The sequence below is a fragment of the Thunnus albacares genome, chromosome 18 (assembly GCF_914725855.1).
Source record: "Thunnus albacares chromosome 18, fThuAlb1.1, whole genome shotgun sequence".
Taxonomy (NCBI): domain Eukaryota; kingdom Metazoa; phylum Chordata; class Actinopteri; order Scombriformes; family Scombridae; genus Thunnus; species Thunnus albacares.
In genome coordinates, this window is record NC_058123.1 from 19,206,088 (window position 1) to 19,230,237 (window position 24,150).

Here is a 24,150-nt window from a genome sequence, read left to right on the forward strand (position 1 = left end):
GTCTTGTCTTGTTTTCTCTGGCTCACTCATCCTGTTGCTCCCCGTGCCCCCATCTCATTCTTGTGCTCTCCTTATCTATCTCTCCTCTACACGTCTCTGTCACTTCATCTCCCTTCCTCATCTCTCAAAACCGTGCATATTTTTCCACCCCTATTGTCACTCAGATGTCTGTCTCCTCTTCTCCACCCACACGTTTCCTCCTACTTAGCTTTTTTTTCTTTTTTTTTTTTTTTTCTGTATAAACCTCGAATTGCATGAAATTAGCCACCAGCAGAAACTTTGTCAGTCCTTATCATTTAGAGCAGGAACTTTGTCAATCTGCAGCAGCGGCAAACCTCAGAAAAATGCCAGACATCACCTTGGCTCAGTGTGACAGTAAGAGTGGAAAATTACTCCTGTCATCCTTACCTCCTTCTCCTGTCGTTCACTTTTCATCCTATCTGACTTTTTTGTCTCTCACCTCCATGTTTCCATCTGTCTTTTCTCCCTCTCTCTGTCAACTCCCTATTTCTGACCATGAGTTTTCATGCCTCTCGTGAGACCTACCCCACCATCCTGCCATTCCTTTTTATTCTTTTCTTTCCAAAGACCGTTTATTGTGGCCACGAAAAAGCTGTCAGGGTAAAAAGCAGAGCAAATAATCCCTCTCTCCCACCTTTTCTTTGTCTTTTCAATCATTTTCTCCTCCATCACCACACAGGATAATGATTACAATTTTTTTTTTTTTCATTTTCATCTAACCATCTCTCTGCTCTTTTTATTCTCTCGTCTTCTTGCCCTTAGCCAAGCAGAAACTGGAGGATCGTCTAGCAGCTGCAGCCAGGGAGAAGCTGGCTCAGGCATCTAAGGAGTCCAAGGAGAAACAGTTACAGGCGGAGAGGAAGAGGAAGGCAGCGCTCTTTCTACAGACCCTCCGCAGCCCCTTTCCCGGGGAGCCTGAGGCCAAGAGAGCTGAAGTAGACGCATCTGCACAGCTTGAGGTAGGTGAACGGTTGATAAAGAGAGTCAGTGTTGGTCATATCTGTCAATGTGTTTATGTTTGCACCTTTGCTCAAAGCATGACAAAGAAATCCTTAATCAAGTCATTTCAAATCACACTTTGGAAACAGGCAGAGTCACAAGTTCCACATTATATTATATGGCATTATTTCAAGAACTTTTTACTGTATGTGCACACTACAGTCCTGTTGTTTTAAGTCCCTCTTTCTCTGGATAAAATTTAGTGGCCCCTAAGGTAACAAATAATTGGTATTCACAATTCCGTAGTCAGTTGTTTCACATCTGGCTGACGTAAAGTTTTATCTAAGGAAACAGCGCCAACATTGTTAATGTTTCCATTACTACCATTTAAGGGTTGTACTCTATATGATGTTGAGATAATATCTAGGGTGAAATAATATTGGGCCCCTTAACATCTCAGATGTCTTGTAAAGGGAGACTCATTCCTGCAAGGCGTAATACCTTGCCATCTGAAATAAGCAGCCGAAAAGGGGGGCTGTAAGTCGCTTCACTGGGTTAACTGCAACAAGTTGTTGTAAGAATAAAAATAAGAGTAGCTGATAATATCAAAGGAAAGATGCTGTGTCTATAAGAGCAACAGTTACAAGTTGTTAGGCCAAATCAAGTTAAACTTACGCAGATGTATGCTCTATTGATTGCATGGCTTTTAAAGCGGAGGTATGCCTGAAAAGGACTACTTCCTTCGACATGTTGTCCGTCCACACTTGATGGTGTGGTGAAAAGCCGGTCGTCATACAGAGGGACGAGATGCAATAATCACTTAAATATGGATAACGGAACACTCTTGTAGACAATTGCTCTTGGAAGGCATTCCTAGTGGTGCACTCGTTTTGTACACATAAATAGTGCCAGAAATAGTTGTTTAAGGAATGAAAAAAGAGAGCCTGTGAGAGAAGTTCAGACCCCGCTTACTTTCTCACCTCCACACACCTGATTTATTACTGCGTGAAGAGGGTAAGAATGAGGGACTTTCTGGTTCGAAGAGTTACAAACCCATCTCAGTTCTGACTTGGCAAAGGTGTGGAGGGAGGGGGGTTTCAGATGCTGTCAGACCATCTGACAGGTAGTTCAGTCGGAGCATAAGCCCTATTGGGCTCCACAAATGCGCATTAATCTGTAAACCTCCACAATTACGCATCTCAAACCTGGCACGTGCCTCCTGAAATTTCAAATGCAGTCTTTAGCTGACACACAGACAATCAGAATCAACAAATTTTTAAAGACCAAAAAAAAAAAAAAAGTCAAAAACATGTTTATTTGCTTATTAAACAGTCAGAAGGATTCAGTTTTTTGTCAGGGTTAGCAGGCCCGCTATTTTCTTCAATGTAAAAAGTCATGTACACTGGTCTGAACAAATGTTTTGAATTTGTTGGACCACCTTGACATTTAATCCTGCACATTTTACATAACCCACCACTTTTTTTTTTGTGTAATGTGAGTTTTTTTAAAGCTACATTCACCATATTTGTTATAAATCCTTGAATATAAAAAAGATATCTGATTGGGGTGAAAATGAGGCTTTTTTGTAATATAAAGTTGGAGCTACCTTGGAACACAAGGTGCAGAGGAAAAATTACACCCACTAATGAACCGGCGGCACTGGATAAATGAGCACAAATTTTGTCATTTCAGTTGAAACATTGTTTAATTCTACATGCCTGGCTAAACCTTTCCACTCTGAGGACAGTGTCTAATTTTTATTACTTATTATTTCTTTCACACGTTCAACTGTGGTCAAATCTTCAGTAAATGGAAAATCTAAATTGCTTCAGTTGGCTCAGTAGCACCATAATAAAACAGCCTCAATCTTTATGTCTGTGTAGGATTTTAAACATGTCAACAAGAGGTGGCATACTGTCATACTGTACATATATATATATATATATATATATATATATATATATATATATATATATATATATATATATATATATATATATTTTTTTTTTATCCTGCAAAGGTTCATTATTGATTATGTGCAAATGAAGTTGCAGATACCTGCAGTTGTATTATTACCTGTCAGTTTGTGGGTCTGTGTGTGACTGTATTGATAGTAGTTTTCAGTTTATGTAACTGTGCAATAAGAGATTAATGTCTGGTTGCTAAGGGGATATCAGTCACATAGAGGTGAATATTGATAAACAGCATACATTTAAAAGGTTTTGTATTTACAGCAGATAAAGCATATCACATACTGTTATTAAGTTGTTGAGTCTGTGCCTGCTTTTTTTCATGTACAGCCTCAGCCATGCGTAGCCTTACTCCTGGGTGGCGACAGCTATTCCAGTCAATCATTGCTAGAAAAGGAGGTATGCTGTTGTATGCTGAACAAATTCATCACTATGTAGAGTAGCTGTTGGCACCGGTCATGACACCTTGCATCTTATTCCTTGACACATAGCCTAATTAAAAGAGAACTGAATCATTTCGAACATTTAAAAAGCTTTTTTTTATGTTGTTGTTGGTTTTGCTTTGTTTTTATGATTTCATCCCAAAGAAATTGCTGTTTTAATTACTTATTTGCACATTACGAAAACATATGTGTGTTTTCTTAACACCTTAATGTTGTATGTAATGCAACATTAATCAATATTAACTACTGTGTTTATCTATTTAACTCACTTGTGGGCTGGGAACTTTGTCAAGCTTGTAAATAAAGAATGCATTTAGGCAGAAGGTAGAGGAAACAAAGTTGGGGTTTTTTTTTGTTGTTTTTTGGGGGTTTTTTGCTGCTTGGAACTTTTTTTCAACAAGTGAGCTTTTGGAAACGTAATCATACCATAATGTTATTTTGTCTATGATCCATGGCGATATTGAGAGGACATCTGATAATATAGGAGAATGGCTGTTTAATTGCTTGCAAGTTAGGAGCATCATTACAGAAGAGCCAGAAGTAGAAAATCAACCAATATATCAACTAATGTGGTTCCTAATAGATGAAGATAATAATAAAAAAATCATGGAAAGCTGCCTTTCATCTATTCACTATCTTACCTATCCTTTATTTTGGTGCCCCAGAGATAATGCAACCTTTGTAAAGTTTCATAGGAGTGCTGCAATAATGCAAAATTGAAAAGCCTTTTGTCTGTCAAATAAAACATAGACTAAAAGGCTAGAATACTTTATAGTGTAAATAGGATTCTGTGGTGGTCATTTGATGTGTAGATCGCTTGTCCATTTGATGGATATAGCATGTCAGCTCCTCATGTGAGCCCAACTGGTGCGTGGCGAACTGGCCTATTGCCTGTTCGGCCAGGTGGCAGTGGGCAGGCTTCTGTCACTTTTGCGCCAGCTTTGTCACTCTTCTCCAGATGTTCTGTGACTTCTGCTGTGACCATCAGAGCGTACAGATCCTGAAGGAGCTTCCAACATTCAGGTCACTAGCCTACTGATGACGAACACCGACACATCGGTGTCGTAGTTGAATGAATTGGCAGTTAGAGATTGTGAACTTGTGTCGGTTGGTGCTCGGTCTACGAGGTTTTGTTATGTTTTAAAGGACTTTACAGAGAGTCAGGTCAATTTTATTTGTATAGCCCAACGTCACAAATCACAAATTTGCCTCAGGGGGCTTTACAATCTGTACAGCAACACGTTTTCTATCCGTGAACCCTCGTGCAGTATGTGTTAGGTTGAAACAATGAAATGGACAGTGACATAGACAGTGGCTGTAAAAGGATCTCAGCAATTACTTTGATGAGTAGTATGTCATCATAACTGTTCTGTCTGACCCAACATAGAAGATAAATGGAAGTTTTGGTGTCAGAAGTTTCCATACAACTGTGGAGTTACAAGTTTTTGAGATTGTATTTAACAGTTTCTAGAGAATTTTGCTCTCTAATTGCAAGACATAGTCAAGCTGAGATATAATAGCTGATTTTATATATATATATATATATATTTTAATATTCCTTGATTCTAAGGATAGTAAGATAATGAGCATTCTGCTATCAGAGAGCACAGAATCAATGTTAAAGTCAGATAAATAGGACAGTGCAAGCCTGTGTAATGATTTGTTCATTAGAAGGAGCAGTTTGAGGAACAAATGTTTCCTGAGTTTGCAGCGAGTGAATGGAGGTCAGAATAGCTTTAGTGTGATTAAAATCTCTAGTTGTGGTTTACATGCTGGTCGCAGAATTTTGTAAGAGTCGATGGGTTTGATGATATATTTCGGAAGTCCAGAAAACAGGATGTGGTAATGTAGTACAGTACATCGGGGCTCTAGGTGGGTTAAAGGATGGATGTGAATGCTGATGCCATGTCTCTGTAGAGTTGGCAAAATGAGCTGTTTATGTAAGCTCTCCATGTTTTCTATAGTGCTTATCGTGTTGTATATGCACAGCACTGTAGTGTAAGCTGTCATGAGTAAACAGAACCTGCTGAATAAGCTTTACAAGCCTAGGCCTCCTGCTTTTGTAGCTCGTTTTAGTGCTGTGATTCTGTAACTTTGCTGTTTCTTAGTGAATTTCTTTCAACATTTTAAGTGCTTGTCAGACAGACATCGCTGGCTTTGTCTATGTATTAAAATACTGACTTTTTGTTGTTGAGACACTGGCGTCTTCTATATAAATGTCTCTTACGGGTTCATTCAGACGTCACATTGTTTTACATTACAGGGCAGTTTCGGAAAGAGCCACAGCGCTTACATGATATTTGGCACCTGGTGTTGGAAAAGGAGCAGCCACATTGCAGAGAACAGCGGTGAATTGAGAGTATAATGATGTGAAGGAGTCAGAGTGTTCTCAGTTCTCTCACAAGCTTTCAATCAGTGACGGATTTTAAAACTTATTTTGCAGTTGAAGCTTTAATTTACGACCATTGTGACCGCGAGGAACGCTCACCCACTTCTCACAATGAGTCTCATAATAAATTTACTCATCAATTCCCTCATTTATTAAATGGAGAATTCTGCTGCCTTGCCTATTATAAAATGTCCAACAGTGTGGCTACAAGCATAGAATGTCAAGAAGTAAAGTTAGGACTCAAGTGTATTCCTCTTTGCTCTCATACTGTATGCGAATCGTCTTTGTGGATATTTTCCTCTATGCTGTAGAGAGTCATATAGAGTACCGAATGAGTTGTTTTTTTGTCTGTTAGACTAATTTGACATGAGAAGGATTTCCTTAACAATTCTCCGTATTTGTTTTGCGACGTGCCGCTGCAGCCTTTACAATACACATGTGGCATATTGAGAGAACTTCACCGCTATACCTTCCTCTTCTCCTTTCTTTTCCTCAGTTTTCCATCCTTAATTAGTTTTAAAGTCTCACCCTCCCCCTCACTTCCTCTCTCTTACCCAGGGACTGTTACTTGTTATTGTTATTCCTCTTATTGTCCGAACTTGCATATCTCGCCAGAGCAGGTGTGAGAGGGCAGGCGTTTTCTGGGCCTGGATAAGCTTTCCCATACATCAGTCCTAATTTTGAACCAAACCTTGCTCTCCTATCATTTCATTATCTCTCCTTTAGCCCAGGCACCAGATAGTGTGCAAACAGAAAGGTGTGATAAATATTCATCCTCCCTCTACTTTCATGCCTGTTTTTAGATACTTATTGATTGTCTTCTGTCACGAGCACTTTCTCTCCTGCCTTTACTTCTTCGCCTCGTTGGCCTCTTTCTTTCATCCCCTTTCATCATCCTCCTCTCCCTCCCTATTTCTTTCTGTCCCTCCCATTTTCTCTTTTTACGCTCCACCCTTTTCTTACAGATTTTAACAGATGGGTAATGGGGTTGGGGTTACTGAATTGGAGCGATTGAAGTTAGGAGTGAACAGATTTTCTTTTATGAAGTTGAACTAGGACAGTTAAATTTATTTGAGCTAGAACACGCCTTACTCACACATACACTTGAACGCATTAATTTCCTCTCTGGCCTCTGCGTTCATTACTTATCACTCAGGCACTCATATCGTTTATGTTAATGTTAGCATATAAAGTATGCCATTTGATGTCTTTCTTTATCCAGACAACCCTTATAGCACCATGAGCGCATACATATGTAACACGGGATGGTCTCGGGAGCAATCGAAGATGTAACCCTTAGAAGATAAAATCTGACCTTGGAAGATTTAGTGCCATGTTTAATCCACTGATGGACGGAAGCTGTCTTTTCAGTGTGAATCCAGCAGCAGGGCAATCTAATATGAGCAGACAGAGCCACATTGGGGTAATTAGAGGCACTTTGCATCTGACAGTTACAACTCAGTGTGTAGCCAGCGGGCTGCATTATTTTGTGTAGCCGTCATTTAATAAGAGTAAGATGGTTTTTTTAGAGGGGAGAATAAAATTAAAATATCTCCTGATATACTTTTTTTTTTTAAACTTTTTTCTCCTCCATGTTCTGTTGTTTTAGCTGAAGATATGTTATGGTAATAAAAATGAATTGAGACAGAAGATAGTATTTGATATTTGAAGATAGTATTTGATTGTATTTAAATGTGTGACAATAAATATTGACATTTATTACATTTTGCACATACAGAGGTAGAAATACTTATTTATATTGTCAAATAAGGGCTAAAAACCTAATATTACCAAATATAGTGTTAATCATTTTACCCATATCAAATAAACTCACTTTTTTTTTTTAAATCTTCCATCACGAGCTGAGTACCTCCACTGTAGAAGTAAAATGAAATGGCGTTAACATTCGAATGGATTGTGAAAATATATAAAGTATTTTCATATTATGGCAGACATTGACGGGCATTGAAGGATGGACATATGGGTGTTTGCATAAATAAATCTCTAATCTCTCTCCCTAGCCAAATGTGTGCATCACCTGCATCTTCTTAAGTGGACTGGACCCCATATCGATTGTCCACAGATGTACAGAGATATCAGGCATTTGGGAATTCATTCAGTATCCCCAATGTCAAAGAGACAAAGAGTCTGACTGTTTAATTCAGTCAATACATTGTTTGTTTTCTTCTTGTCTTTAATCCAATCATTAACAGAAGTTCCGGCGTCTGTGTCTGAAAAAAATAATGTCCTCACTGTCCTCTTCTATCTACCTTTCTGCCTTTTAGATGCAAGAAGCCCTTTCTGTTCTGTCCGACCTTCCACCTCCTCAAGTGTCCTCTGCACCCACTGCGTATCCTCAGGACCAAAGGCCCCCCGCGGAGAACCAAGGGGCCTACCGCAGCAGGGAGGCCCCATCCTCATCCTCCTACACTTCCTCCAGAGGAGCAGACAGAGACCGAGACCGAGACCGAGACCGAGATAGAGACAGAGACAGAGACAGAGACAGAGACAGGGAGAAAGACAGAGACAGGAACAAAGGGAGGGACAAAGAGAAAAAGAAGAAAAAACACAAGAGGAGGTCAAGATCAAGATCAAGGTCGAAGAGCAGACACTCCCTTCCCAGTGCCTACAGGAGAGCCCGCAGGTCCCGGTAAGATACGGTGGAGCCATGTACCCATTCGAAACTGTCAGTGGGTATTGAAGTATTCTATAATTCAATTTGGTTCTTATTCAGGGTGCTATGATTTCATTACTAAATGATTTTTGATGAATCTCAATTGTTGTCTTTCATATTTTCTCTCACCATATGGCTGCTTTCATGATGGCATAATTATATACGAAATAAAAAAAAAAGCTATGTTCAATATTAATAATTGCATGGTTGCAATCGAGTGAGAGAAATTAGCCTTTTTTTTTACTTGACAGTTTACAGTGCAGCTGTCCATTTTTTTATTGATCTCTTCTGCTGGTTGCTACTGGCACATCACCCTGGAAGGAGCACATTAAACATCCTCTGTTGTTTTATTGTGTTTTTGTAGTTTTTATGCTGCGTTACTGCAGAAATAATTTCCTTTTGTAGGACTGCTTAGATCTGAGTTGAGCTGTCATCATTAGACAGGATCCGCTTATTTTTTTAAAGGGGCAAAGACCAACAAAAGCAGTCCATATTCTGAGTATTTTCCAGTATTTTCCTGTTTATGTAATGCATATGACGTGTTTTGGTGAAATTTCACAGGGATGAGTCAAAAGAACACAACATTCCCCGGATAGTCATTTAACTTGCATTATTTATGGGAAATTGTCAGTTTATGTAACCATTTTAAATGTCTATTAAAAAAAAACTTTGTGTTACTCTCAGACTCACATTGTTGCATGTAAATCTAACCAAATCTATTTTTTAAGAGCCCTACAGACTCACTAACTTGACGTAACAATTAGTGTGGAGTAGTTACTGTGATTCCAAATAAAATTCAATGATTTCACATCATTTTATATGGAAATCATCATGACCAGACTTTTAATATCTTAACAATCAATATAAACAATATTACTTTCCTACTTGGAGACGGCGGTCTGTGAATGGTACAGTGGTGCAGTGAAAGGTATGAGACATGTAATTTGACAGGCACAGAACAGAATGATCAATCATCCTCTGATTTATATTCCAATTCAGCTGAACATTTAGTGCAAAGCACACTGTGCCTATAAGAAAAATGAAAATATTAATAGAAAGTAATTTGTCCTTCTGTCCCTCCACTTGTCTCTCCACTGCACTTTATCCTTTCTGTCCTTTTCCTACTTCTCCTGTAGAGGAAGAGAATAAAAGTTTGAAAGTGAGATGAATGAATGAAGGAAACATAGGGGCTAAAGAAGGGGAAATGGGCTGGAATAAAAGGATGTAAGAATTAAAACAAAGGGCTACGAGAAAGTGATTGAAGGCAGCTTTGTTTGTGCCGTTTATCATTGAACAATATTGACTGAACAGCCTTGTTTTGCCACCCAGCACAGACTGACATTAACTAGCCTCTCCTTTCTGGCTTTTTTTTTTTTTAAAAACAGTTATAATTTCTAACCCTGGCTATTTCATTTTTGTAAATTGTTTAATTAATATGCTCTGTTTACCAGCCCATGGGAGAAAATAAATGTAGCCTTGCCCGTTATGGAAAAAAGTCTGACAAGTGAATGAATCTATTATATTATTCACATTTAATACTTTGTCCTTCCAGGATTAGTGTATAAAAACAGTATTTTGGGAGTCTATGTGATATAATGTTTATTAAAATAATTCACTTAATGATTATGTGTGTTTTGTGTGTAACTCCCTAACACCACATTCCTGTCTGAACATGAACTGTATTCAAATCCTGATGACTTGCTTTATTTCTTTTTCATCCATTACCTCTGTCACTGTCAAATCACTCTCTTTTCACCCTTTTTTGTTCTTCTTCATCTCAAATTCATCGGCTCCTTTTCCAACCTCTGTCTCATGTAATTTAATGGCCTTTTCCCATCTTATACCTCCTCTCTGGCCAGATCCCGTTCACACTCCCCGGGAAGAAGGGACAGGAGCGGTCCCTCATCAGAAAGGAGACGTGATGAGAGAGAGTGGGAGCGCTATCATCCCAGCAGCAGCTCCAGCCTGCCCAGAGGGCATTCCAGATCCAGGTAAACCTAACAGCAGGTGTCTGCAGCCTGTGGTGTGAAGAAGAATAATGGGTCTTCACATACAGCTTTGTTTAAGTTACCACTGAAAATGTTGTTTGTTGAGGCAGAGAGGGGCACTAGCAGGTAGATGTTCAGTCTTAAATGTTTGATATTTCTCATCAGGTTTTACTAAAACAATGGGGAACCTTAAAATTTGTTTGTGCATGTGTCTCTACCATACATTGTGCAAAGTTATACGTTATGTCTTTAAGGATAGCTTTAGCCAACATACTAATTAGAAGGACACTTAGTCTTCACTGATGGGAAACTGCAATCGACAGTTTTTACTTTCATGGATTTAAGGCAGGGCTCTGCTGAATACACAAGCCCCGCCTTCAGAAAGTATCCCACCCCCTTGATATATTATATACTTTTCAGGCTTACTGTCAGAATCTGAAATATTTAAGCTCTTGCTTTTCTTTTCTAACCTTTGTCTCCCAGGTCCCCTTCTGAAAAAAGGAAGAGCTCCTTGTCATCCTCAGGACAGATGCAAATTGCAGGTTCCTCTCTCTCCCCTTATTCCTCACCGGGCAGAGCTTTGTCCCCATCAGCTAGCCCTGCCTCCAGCCTGGCTCACTCCAGGTAATCCTCCACAAGCCTGTCAATCAACCAGCTAAGAATTTAAGTTGCTTTCCCAGGTGTAACTAAAAGTCTCCACTAACGAAACAAAATGGCATCAAGAGGACTTGGGCTTAAAGCTGACAAATGAGGGGATTTATGCAATTTACACTCCTTTTTCTTTTAAAACTGTCTTATTTAGACCAATAGAGTGTTGCCTCTAGGCCTGTGAAGCTTCTGTCTCTCCTGAAACAAACAGAATCACTAATAGACAGGCACATCTAATAGTTCAGCACTTCAATAATTGGCTATTATAGCAACCTGTCAAAACTGTGCTGATACATCTCGTCAAAGGCCAAACTGAAGATGATGTCCAATTAACTTCCTCTTTTTGAAGGCTCTTGACAAACACTAACTCTTGCTTAGAACATGTATTTGTTGTTATTTCTGTCGTGGAGTCTAAGGAATTGAGTGTAACAATTATCATCTAATATTATAGTATAGTTAAGCAACCATAACTAGACACGGCCTGCGTATGAAGCTTTGGTTTTCTCCACATGTTGAAGTGGTGTGCATGGGGCTGTAATAAGAAAGATACTTGGCATTTAAAGAGTTTGACAGTGGTGTATTTAGTCTTTTCAAAACCAAAAAGACCAAAAGTGTAATGAATGGTTAAAACAGTGTGTTTATCTGCTACAAACGTTAGCATACTGGCTAACTAGCTTACTACACACAGTAGTAACCCTACTATTTGGTTGTGGGGAGGTTTACATTCCAGCAGCCTGGGCTAAACCTGTCACCCAAGACGTCCTTACACATTAGTCCTCATCCTAGAAGACTTAAAGTGAAACATGTTTTAAAATATGAACAGTGAAGCATGAATCAAACCTCTGTCTTGTTTGTCCAAGTTAGCTAAGCAGCAGCTAATCCATTATTTTAGAGGAAAATAACAGTATATTATTTAGTTTTTCCTTATAATACTTGGACAAACCACCTCTACACTGCAAGACAAGAACAATGCTGTTTCTTTATTTCTATGCCTTCTACATGAATCATCAACCGGTGACATTTTGCCATGGACATGCAGCATTAGCCTCAGTCTTTTATCACAATACCAAGTATGTATCCATTATGTGCTTAAGACCCTTTTACAAGAATCTCATTTTAAAATGAGTCAGCCGCAAATAAATATGGGGAAAAAAAAGAAAAAAATGAAAAAGCCAGCAAGAGAGGCAGAGACGGCATTTTCAACCAACTCATGGAGCTAACATTAGCATAATTAGTTAGATAGCTTCAGCTGATAAAATCTGCTGGCAACATGTTGTCTTTTCTGTTGCCTTAATATGCATGAAAGTATATGTAAACGTCTGTCCACAGCTGTGTGTGTGCAAACATAACAAGTCCTTAGTTGATTGAAATATAAGTGGAAAATCACTTTTAGCTTGTGCTCCATTTTTCTCAGATCTAGGCTAGTAGCATACTTTCAAGGAAGAAGCTATGCGCAGAGTTTTTGTAGTGTGGGATTGTTAGCAAACAGAGGAAGAACATACTGTATGAATGCTGTCCCTCACATTGCATGAGGTCATATTACTGCAAGCAAATGTTATTGATTTATGTAGCTCTCAAATCTTTATAGACATTAAAGCAATTAACTTCTCCAGAGCAGCAGTCTCATTTAAAAAGTGTATCAGTAAAATTAATTTGAAGGTGCTTGAATATCACCAATATGCCATACATTAGCTTTAGACACCCATATACACTAAGTGACCACAAAAATAGAAATATCTTTAGGCATAATGCATTGCAATACAACAGCCCTGTAATATGACTATCATTCCCGTCAGTTCAGTCACCAAGTTAATTGCTGAGGTCATGTGTATGAGCGTACGACTCTTTGAATTGATAATGAAAAAGCACACAAGAGTGAAAGAAGCTGCAATGGCAGTAAATGGATGTTAAAAAATGACCTCTACCTCTATTTGTCCATGATTCTCTCTCAGTGTCCAAATACAAGCTCTTAGGTTTGGACTAGCTGTTCCATCTAGTTAATAAAGCAATACCAATGCATTATAAATGTTCAGTTGTGTAACTGATACAAGGAATTCTTTAGCAACTGGTAAGGAAAAGTTGCATCGGTCAATATATGACTTTCATTTTTTAATGATGACATGCCATGTAAATATATTTGCTTGAACAAGAGAGAAACATAAAGGCACAGCTCCTTTTTGTACGAGGAGAGACTGTTTGTTTATAACGAAAGTATAGCATACACAATCATTTCATGCTTTTAGGAGAAATGCTTTTCTCTAACAACATCCAACCTCCAACCTCAACGGTATATCGGCTAGGTGGTGCCCTTTGTTACAGGTGAGAATGTTTTTTATTTTTAACAAAGGTTTCTTTTGCTCTCTGTTGGTTGTATGTAGTAATTGGTCTGTCTTTTCACAGAGGTGCAATTATTTTTTTGCAGCTACGTAAGCAGAATCATTGCAGGATGAGACTGACTTTTATCTTAAATTCTTTAGAATTCTTTTAAAGTTCTGCATAGCCTTTGTAGGCAGCTCACCAATACATCCTGCGTGAATTCATGAGGCTCGTCTCTGTCACTTGGGGTTTTCTAGTTTGCTTTCTACAAGGAATGGAACCAGAGCAAGATACAAAAATAAGCCCAAAGTGTGCATGTAAATGGGTGTAATACCCACAGAGTGACTGACAGTTCACAGACGCACACATTCCACATTTTCTCGCCTTACCCCAGTGGACTGAAACCTGAAACATTCATAACATCAGCAGCAGTCTGTTGTGCAGTTTCATGTCACCTACTGTGATCAGTCAAGTTGATCCACATGACTTTCATGTCATGCTTAAAAAGTCTTTGATATAGGTGCGCCCCGCTGGCCTACTGGTCAAGACACATGTCGCATAACCACATGACCATGTATAAGATTTTGAGGCCTGTAGTTTTGGCACTTTTTCTGTCTGTCAGCATGATTATATACTCGACTGCATTTGACATTGTTGGCGTTTTGGCTCGAGGAGAATATTTTAGTTTTTACAGGTCATACCGCATTCCTCTCTTATCTTTGTCTTTTCCCTCTCCTCTCCTCTGCCGTCTAATGCCTTTGCAACTTTGAACATTTCAGAAGATATCATGAATATTGTATAGCCTTTCCTGTTAACATGATTGGTTTTTCAACTCTCTCTCTTTCTGTGTCCCCCACTTGCTCTCCCTCTCTTTTCTCTACAGGGGTGGTTCTCAGGAGAAAGACAAGGCAGTGTCCTCATCCATAGTATCCTCTGTTCAGTCCAAAATAACTCAGGTATTGTTCTTTGCTTTTATCCCAACTATGTTCTCTGCTGAACTTTTCAGCCTACCCAACATGAGTACTAAGTGTTGTTTTGTGTTCCCACCGTGCAAAGAGGAAGGACAGAAAGTACTGCTCATTTTCACACACAAAATATAAATTGGTTCTTGTCTCGGACCTTCTTCAAAATCTTACTACATATTCTCATTTATCTGTTTTTGTAGAACACATCCATGCGTTGTGTTTTATTTAGTATACTTTGTTTGAACCATGCGGAGACATGTGTTTTATCTTTAGATCTACTGCAACTGTTAGTTCAGTATAGATGTAAATGTTTATCATTTGCATTTTGTACTGTAGATCAGCCTGACCTGAAGTGATTTTATACCACACAGGCAGTAGTTACTGAAGAACGTGTGCGTCAGGATACATTTTCTTAGAATGGTTGTCTGTGTGCATATGCATTTAGATGTGCATCTTTGTTTGTAACATAGTGAGTTTGTGTCTTCTGGTGCAACTATTTATTTACATTGCAACTGAGTGTGTGCATTTGTGCATGTGTGTATGACGTTTTACCCTGTGTACAGTGTCAGTACGATGGGTTCTAACTTCTAATATTTTAAACCTACAGTAAAACGGCATTTGAAAATTTGCAATTGACAAGTAATCATTGCCCTTGGAAACAGCAGTTAAAGGATAGCTTGACATTTTTTGCAGTCAATCTTAAAACAAGTCAGTTTCACACACAGTATGTATATTGGGTTTGGTTGCTGTAATCATTCGTCCTTTTCACACTTATAAAGAGAAGTAAAGAGATGCCTTCCTAATCTGCTGTCGATGTAAGTGAAGGGTTTATGTTTATTGAAGTTAATATGTGGCTTCAGCAGTCTGAGTTAGACAAATGAAGTGGATTTCCTCCAAAGTTGTGATCTTCTTAGGACAAAATGTCCTTTTTGCATTTCCATCCCTCCACTGCAGCTCAACAAGGAAACACAAAGCAGGAATTTTGTACTAAACAGACTTTAACCTTGGAAGATATGCACTTGCTTTGATTAACTCAAGACTGCTGAAGCCTCATGTTAAATTCAGAAAACTTTGGAATGTATTTTTGCATAGAACAAGGACTCTGGACTTTGTCCCCCATCACTTACAGACATGGTCGAAATTATTGGTATCCTTGCATTTTATTAAAATAATGCACCATTCGCCCCAAACAGTGTTTGGCTATGTTTGGTTTGCAGTGGAACAAAACAAAAAAGTTGTGAAAATAACTGAATTCATGCTTATTCTACAAAAACATTCTAAAATAGCCTGGACAAAATTATTGGTACCCTTTAGAAGTTGTAAGAAATAATCGATTAGTAGTGATACTTTAAGCAGACTATTGTGTTTTCATTAGTATCACAGGTGTTTTCAATCTTATAATCACTCATGCAGCCAGTTTAAAAGGAGAAAATTACTCACTCTGCTGTTTTGTGCCACTGTGTGCATCACAGTGAACATGGAAAACAGAAGAAAAAACAAGAAAGTGGTCTCAAGACATTAGAAAAATATAATAGCCAAGCATGGCCAACATAAAGGTTACAAGACCATCTCCGAAGAGCTTGATGTTCCTGTGACCACTGTTGCCAATATTATTAAGAAGTTCAAGGCCCATGGAACTGTAGCCAACATCTCTGGACATGGTCGCAAGAGGAAAATTGTCCCGAGATTGAACAGAAGGATCGCTTAAATGGTTGAGAAAGAACCAAGGAAAACTTCTATACAGATCCAAGCTGATCTTCATGGTACAATAGTTTCAAATCGCATCATCCGTCGCTGCCTGAATGAAAATGGGCTCCATGGTAGAAGACCAGAAAGACCTTACAGAGGGAGATACAAAAAAGCCAGACTGGACTTTGCCAAAATGCATGTTGACAAGCCATAGTCCTTCTGGGAGAATGTGCTTTGGACAGATGAAACAAAATTAGAGCTTTTTGGTAAATCACACCAATCCTATACTTACAGAAGAAAATATGAAGCCTTCAAAGAAAAGCATGCCTACCATGAAACATGGAGGAGGCTCAGTGATGTTTTGGCGTTGCTTTGCTGCCTCAGGCACTGGGTGCCTTGAATCTCAGCAGGGCACAATGGAATCAGAAGACTATCAAGGCATTTTGGAGCAAAGCATACAGCCCGAAAGCTGAAAGCTGTGTCTTAGCCATAGTTCATGGGTCTTCCAGCCAGATAATGACCCCAAACATACATCAAAAAGCATCCAAGAGTGGATGAGAACAAAACATTGGACCATTCTGAAGTGGCCTGCTATGAATCCTGATCTGAATCCCATTGAATATCTGTGAGAAGAGCTGAAACTTGCAGTTGGGAGACGGCACCCATCAAACCTGAGAGAACTGGAGCAATTTGCTCAAGAAGAGTGGGCCGAACTACCAGTGGCGAGGGTAGAAACCTTATTCATAGTTACAGAAAGTGCTTGACTGCAGTTATTGCCTCCAAAGGCTGTGCTACAAAATATTAAGTTAAGGGTACCAATATTTTCTACCATGCCATTTTCATTTGTTTTATTGTATTAAATAATATGTTAAGTTGTAAATCAAAAGCAAAATTTCAGTTATATTCAATGTGAAATAAAGAATGATAGATGCCATATACTTCTGTCAGTTTCAACTTAGTACAGGGAAAATATGTTTTTGTTTTTTAAAGAAGGTGGAAGGGTACCAATATTTACATTTGAAACACATTAGGAAGGGATTTATAAATGGCCAGTATGAACATGAGGAATGATTTCAGCAAGCCAAATGCACTGATTGGCCCTCTCCAAACAATTGCGACAAAGTTGGAAGCACACCATTGTCGTGTTTTTGTGCTGTAGCTTTAGGATTACCTTAATTGGAACTAAGAGGTTCAGCCGAAACCATTGGAAACAGCCCCAGACCAAAAGTACACAAAGGCGTCCACTTACTTTTGACCATATAGTATGGCAGTATATTCTAATGGAATGAGTGGTTTTTATGTGACACATTAAATGTCGCTAAGTGGTGGGCTGTGTCTGGTTTAAAATGGTACATTGTGGCCCTCATTTGAGTCTAAGAGCTCACAATAAAAGGAATATTGTGTCTGAAGAAGTGATACAAACACATTACTCACAATGTAACCTCACATACACCTCTAATAAATTCTGACCCCGGTACACATTCTCTCTGCTCCCCCCTGTTTAAAATGACTATGTCCAATTTATTTATGGCTGCCATCACGCTGCTTTCAGAAATGCACCATAATCAAATGCACGCACATGTCCCAGTTCTGGAAGAAAATGTTGCATGATTGTCAAAAAGATTCTTAAAAAAAAACTGTCTTTATTTTTCTTTGTCTCATCTCATAGAACTTTTGTGTCACTGCTCTCTCGCCTCTTGTTAAATGAGCAAAAAGGCTCCAAAAATCTAGCAGTACTAATGTCTGCTGCAAGCCAATGTTCAGGTCAGTCAGTTACCATTAAGACAAAAGTCGCATGCCGTTTTCTCTTCAATATACTGCTTGTTTTTTGTTGTAATTTGTCTAGCTTGCCTCTCTCTTCCACTACTACTGTACAATATTGTGATATAGTGTTCATTTACTTAATTTTGACTGCTGTAGAAACATGGAGGAACATCCCTTAAGACAATTTTTAAAATCAATTACCTTGATTAGTCAAAAGCCTTAAATCAATTCTAAGATGAAAGACATTTCCAGAGCTGCCTCATGTCTCAAATTATACGTTTCTTTGCATCTTCACACGAGATCACCATCAACATCTTTGATTAATGATTTTTAAATGTCAGTTACTTCATTCATACTTGCAATACATTACATTGCATGACGTGATGCAGTATTTTGATGTATTGATTCTCATGCAATCAGTGTGCAACTAAATGCATCACACCAGTAGTGTAGGGCCTGGATTGTTGGTACACTGCAGTTTCAGTAAAATCTAGCAAGTAAATGATTTTGCACTGAAAGTGTAAACATTTGATGAAGGAAAAGTTATACCTACAAGAACCAGTGTTACACTCACAGTGTAGTGAGGCTGCAGCATAGGCCAGAATCCAAGGATTAAAGCTAGTGGAGGTCAATACAGTGTGGATGGAGAGACAACATTAGCTATTCTGTGAACACTGTGATACAACAAATTTGGAACTTATTCTCTCTTCTGGCCATGGGCCACTGTGTGTGTGTGTTTGAGAGAGAGAGAGAGAGAGTGATGGAGTGTGTCTCAGAATGAGTTTCCTGTGTTTACTGACCAGATGCAGCACAGATAAAAAAAACCTCACATCTCTTGATGCGCCTCTCTCATCAACAAAAAAAAGAAATCTTATTTCTTTCTTTCTCACTGTCTGAGACAAACAAACAGAATCTTTCCTCCTGCCTTTATCTGAACATACCAACATAAGCTAGCTCATGAAAACATGCTGTTTGCTGCTGCTGCAACATGCACAGATTCGCAACCACTAACTACTTATACCCCATCTGTGATGTTTTACAAACACATCTTGAATAATTCAGCACACCCTCATCTGCCTAATGGTCTCTTCTTCCCCGAGGGTGCCTGGTTGCTATTCGCCTCATCCCGTCTTTCATTTTTGTCCTGTTTGTCTTTGTTCCTCTGTCTTCTGTTCCCTTTTTGTCTCTGCTGTATGTTTGTTGTGTTTTATTCTGTTTGATAGATACTTTGGGCAGTTTGAGAGTAGTTTTTACACCTGCACTTAGTCTTTTTAACATTACAGTATTTTTTTGATGATTAACACATTGAACATATTTACTGTTTTTTCTTTTGAAAGCTGAGATAGCAGCAAAGCTAGGTTCAGTTTAACTTGTCCTCAGGACATGATGACAGACAAAGAGAGAGCTGGGAGAAATTATCTTTGACAAGTGCATAAATGTGTGAGAGAGAGAAAGCTCAAGGTGTTACATAGCTCCCCCAGGATATCCCTAACAGTGTGTTATAGTGGTATTAGTTAACCTTGCACTGTGAGCGTGCTTGTAATTAGAAGCAAAGCTGTGAAATTTCTTTTTGTGTATGATGCAACCTGATTTCAAACCTATTAGGATTTTAAAACAGCTGTAATTTGGGCCTTTCAGTAAGAATACTTAAGTCCTCAATAAGATAGTGATTGCACAAGTTACTCATGAGGTTAATCATGTTTCCTTTGCAGGCCATCACTGCTCCTTTTTACAGAATTCAAAGGGAGAAAAGGCTTTCCCACACAAAACTGTTATGTTCAAAGAAGTTTTTGCAAAGTTTTTCCCCCACAATATTATAGTGTCTTTAACCTCTTAACAGGCACTCCCATTTTTGTGCATTGCCTATATCTCGCCTCAAATAGTTGCACTAACATGCATGCGCGGCCGGTGTGGCTACCAAAACAAAGAACAGAAGCTCGGATAACAACACACACTGCTCAGGTTGCCATTACTCCACTGTTCCATATCTTTACATAGGACCTTTAACATTTCTGTCCTGGTAACAGCAGCAACTACAGGTCCTAGAATTTTGTTGGCAGTAAACTCTCTTTGAGAAGCCACACACAGAAATACAATAAAGAGCAACTGGTGCGTCTGTTTTTACTGCAGCCAAAAAAACTTGCATTGGTTTAGTAGAAGTCAGGAAATCAATCAGTAATTGGACTTTTTCCATCATGTCATGACCAGCCATGATCTTATATCACGCTGCACACTGTGCGAGTACTTTTCTACACTAACAGCTCACTGTGGTTGTTCCTTCTTGTCCCATTACTGGCTGCAGTATTTAAATATTAAATATCATATATAATGTTTAATATTTAAAACTAATGTGCTGTCAAAAAAATGGCAAAAAAGACCAGCTTTTGTTTTGTAGCGTTTTTGATGAATGATCACTGTTAGTGAACTCAGTGACAAATACATTGTGCTTTCTGTGACTGCTTCACAATAAAAACCATCCCGTTGTTTGCCAGTTGAATGCTTTTACGGTGAACAAGAGGCAGTTGGAAATGTGTGCTTTAGCCGCAACTTGATACAGCCCTGATGTGGCTGTAGGAGAGTGAACAGTTCATTGTGAGGCTAATATCAATGACCTAAAATGAAAAAGCAGTAACACTGGATTACATGCGGGTATAATCTCATATGAATCCCTTGTGCATAGGCAGTTGCAGGATCAGTTGGGCTGTCTGTCACTTGTTACCACAAGCCTTTCAAACCCAGCACTCAGTAATGTTTGTTCACTTCCAAGACAGGTTTAATAATTTGGCCGTCTACTTGAATTAATGACATAATAAGTAAACATTCCAATTATAGAACCTCCGCAGGTAAAATGTATCACATCAGATTTAAACCGCTGACTTAACTGTGAGCGACAACAGCCTGGTGTGGAGTGAGCAGTTTCTCAGTCAGGCTGAGCTGTCAGCAGTGGGTTTGGATTATTCGTTGTTCATTGTTTTCAGATTGAATCTTATTTTTGTTCTATAAACTGGCGGATGATGTAAGGAATATTTATACGTATTTATAATGGGATTTGTCCTTTTTCTGCATGTTTCCACAATTAGCTATCCTGTGTGTGACAGCTGTAATATTACAGTACTTGTGATGATCTATTAAAATGCATTTCTTTTCTTGCTGTTTTCATTTGCCAAGCCACTTGCAGCTGACAAGAAATCAACTAGAGTTGAGCTACTTTCCATTCAGTTGGTAATAGTTTAGAGCATTGTTTGTCATATTTTGTGAACACTTCTCCATGTGTGTTTGAGTATGTGTGTATTCAAATACACCAGGGTTTAGAGAGAAACAGCCTTTTGAGTGATTTGATATGACAGCTCCTTCCCTCTGTGATTACAGCTGTTAATTTGTCTCATCTGTCAGGAGAGCTCAAGGGTGGATATTTGTCCATGCGTGTATGAATCACTCTCGGGATGCAAATTAACACTTCATATTCAGCAATTCAAGCAGTTTCCCTCTGGTCAGCAAAATTTACATTTCTACCTGAAGTGGGGAGAAATTGAAAACAAAAAATTGCATTATGGCACCTCCTTTCAACCTACTTTACATTTCTCTGTTAAGCTCTACAATCATTTTTTTGTAAATGTAACTTTTTTTTTTTTTTTAGTTTAAAAAATTATATATTTTTTTTCTACTATAATTGACAATTACATATAATACATTTACTGTTGGCCACTGAACAGTTAGGGATTAGATGCTTTTGGATATAAGGATTTTGAGAGGAGTTAATATACAGGATCCTCAGTGTTTTCAGGGTATTACTTTGTACTTAAAATACATCATGTGTTTAAAGATGCATTAAGGAATTCCTAACAGCTAGCGGGTAGGAAGCACACTCCAAAACAAGCAAGCAAGTTCCCTTAATATACAACCTTAAACATGAGGTGATGGTTGTGAACTCATGAGTAAAAAATCAGGGTCCTCCTGGCTTGCTAAATGTTTGACGCTCTTGTAGCTTCAGCTCTCTGCCATTTCCGTCTGGTTAGGTAAACCCCAATTAGTTTCCGCAAAGCTGTGTTTTGAAAGTAGCTGCCCACACTCTTTATTTGGGGAGTTTGATGAGAGCCATAGGGACACAGGCAAGCAAAACAGCAGAGCTTAAACAAACCAATGAGCTTAAAGCGCCTGGAAGCTGCGTAGACTGGGGAGTTAATTCCCATTGGGAATAGCAGTACTAGCAGCTCTTTCATACATCAGGTCTTTTAAATTAATAATAATAACAGGAAAGTTTCTAAATTGGGGAGCAGTAGTACACTGGAAATAAAAGAATAGTAACATGTTTGTCACATCAATCAAATCCTATTTGTCAATAAGATAATTTGCTCACTACCTTTGCCTCAAAAGTTTTTATTGCTTCACTGTGTTGGTCCCCAGTTCAGTTGTTGATTCTAGATTACTTGAACTGTTTCATGGAAGTTCTTAATTGAAGTCAGAGAGGAATCAATAGATGGATTTAAGTCAAACCAAAGTAGAAAAAGTGAAGAAATGTATCTGGAATAACTGTACATAGCATTCAGACCTTCATCGTCTTGGCAGTTTTACCCTGGACAGGAGTGGTATTGTGCTGTTGCACCCCATTTAGTGATGGAGATTTGTGGTACATTAAACTAATGGCTTCCTCTCCGTGTGTCTCTTTCTCTTTCTGTCACTCTGTTTTCAGGATCTGATGGCCAAAGTGCGAGCCATGCTTGCCACCTCCAAGAACTTCCATCCTCCCAATTCCTAAAGAAAGCGTGGCTCTTTACCCACTACGACAACCTCGGCCAATCAGTAAACGGCGTTCTCCAATTTCCTGGAGATTTATTCGGCCTGGATCTGTTTTGACTACCTGTGTTTATCCCTGATTTATCATTTCATCTTGATTTGAGCATCAGCAGATTCAGTTTGGTTCCATTATCTCTTCTGCAGTAATGTGAGAGTGAAGTAAAGGCACTCGCTTAAGTTGAAATATCCAGTTTCACACTTGACCTGATAAAAATGGCTCATCAGCTGGGAGATCATGTCAGCAGTTGACATGTTTTGATGCAGGGAATGTCAAATAGTGGAAATAATCCATATGTTATTTAACATCCTGTTTGGAAACACTCCACTTTTCTCCCACGTGATGACAGCTATTCTCTGCAGCATTACCTAACGCTGCTGGAGGTCTGTATTCTCTCCTTCTATGAAGGGTTGTGTTGTTTTGATCATTTCATTTCTGTCCTCTCTCATCTACCATTCTGTGCTGTTGTTTTCCCTCCGTTTTTTTTCCTCCCCCAGCTGTCTTTTCTCTCCAGCACCTCACCCATCTACATGAGAAGCTGTTTTAATTTTTTACTCTTGTCCCTCAGCTCTAGTGCGTGGCCTTCTATTTCTGTTCCTCGTTTGTACTGTAATGATTTAATGCAGAATTACTTTCTAATCCAGACTGTCAATAAAGTTTCAATTATGATTTACATCTGGCCCTTACGCCTTCCCATTTTGTTACAAAAACAACTTGTCATTGAGGTTAATGTCAAACAACATGTAAAATAGATAAAACTATTTACAGACTTTTTTATTATTATCCTTTTCACCTTGATGAACTCCATTATGACACACTTGAGTCAAAATCTCAACAATCGACCCAACCCAGGATGAAATGGTGTTTACTGGCCCCAGAAGTTCACCTCCATTGACTGTATTAAGTTTACTGTCACAGCAGCATTGCTGATAAACCCTGCAAACATAACAATTGATCTGCTGATATCCTCAGGGTGTCTCCTCCTGCTGCTGCTGCTGCAGAAATGGCACTTGTGACCCAGTGTGCAGTTAAACCAAGATACAAACATTTTTAGTAGACTCCTGCCTGATGACCTGAGTGCAAGCTCATAAGAGATAAATACTCAGAGAGATAACCTGTTTTTAAGCCACGCAAAGCCTTAAAATCATCAGTAAAATGTCAAGATCAGTTCTTTAACAAACCAGCACCCACTTGAGAGTCACTAAAACAGGGGAGCTATGGTCTTCTCCCAACTCTCATTTAAGGTTTTGCTACATTATCACCACACTGGTGTTGTCCTGTTTTTGGTGAGACATGTAAACAGAGCACAGCAGCATTGTTGTGATGAAATCAATCTATCCTTTCCTTCACCAGCTCTCCCCTGTTCAGGTGTACAGGTACGTTAGTTCAGGGTTAGAGAATGGTCTCAGCTGTCAGAGTGTTCAGGGGATTTATGACATGAAATGATTAATGATACCCACTGCGCGGCATAATGATAGGTACACACATTTCACCGTGTGTCTTGTTAACTTTAAAGTTGCTCCAGCTTGGTGTAGAACAATGCCCAGACCCT

General features: G+C 38.8%; 1 protein-coding gene across 2 annotated transcripts in view; it reads left to right on the plus strand.

The window, feature by feature from the left end:
* Positions 1 to 23,271, plus strand: part of LOC122968230 (splicing factor SWAP) — a 64,439-nt gene extending 41,168 nt beyond the window's left edge. For both annotated transcript variants that reach the window (XM_044333258.1, XM_044333259.1), the window contains 6 exons: positions 784 to 980; positions 8,048 to 8,412; positions 10,296 to 10,427; positions 10,908 to 11,048; positions 14,272 to 14,344; positions 22,497 to 23,271. In XM_044333258.1, coding sequence (XP_044189193.1) covers positions 784 to 980; positions 8,048 to 8,412; positions 10,296 to 10,427; positions 10,908 to 11,048; positions 14,272 to 14,344; positions 22,497 to 22,562 — 974 coding nt within the window. In that variant the 3' untranslated portion in view covers positions 22,563 to 23,271. The remainder of the gene's footprint in view (positions 1 to 783; positions 981 to 8,047; positions 8,413 to 10,295; positions 10,428 to 10,907; positions 11,049 to 14,271; positions 14,345 to 22,496) is intronic.
* The last annotated feature ends 879 nt before the right edge of the window (positions 23,272 to 24,150 follow it).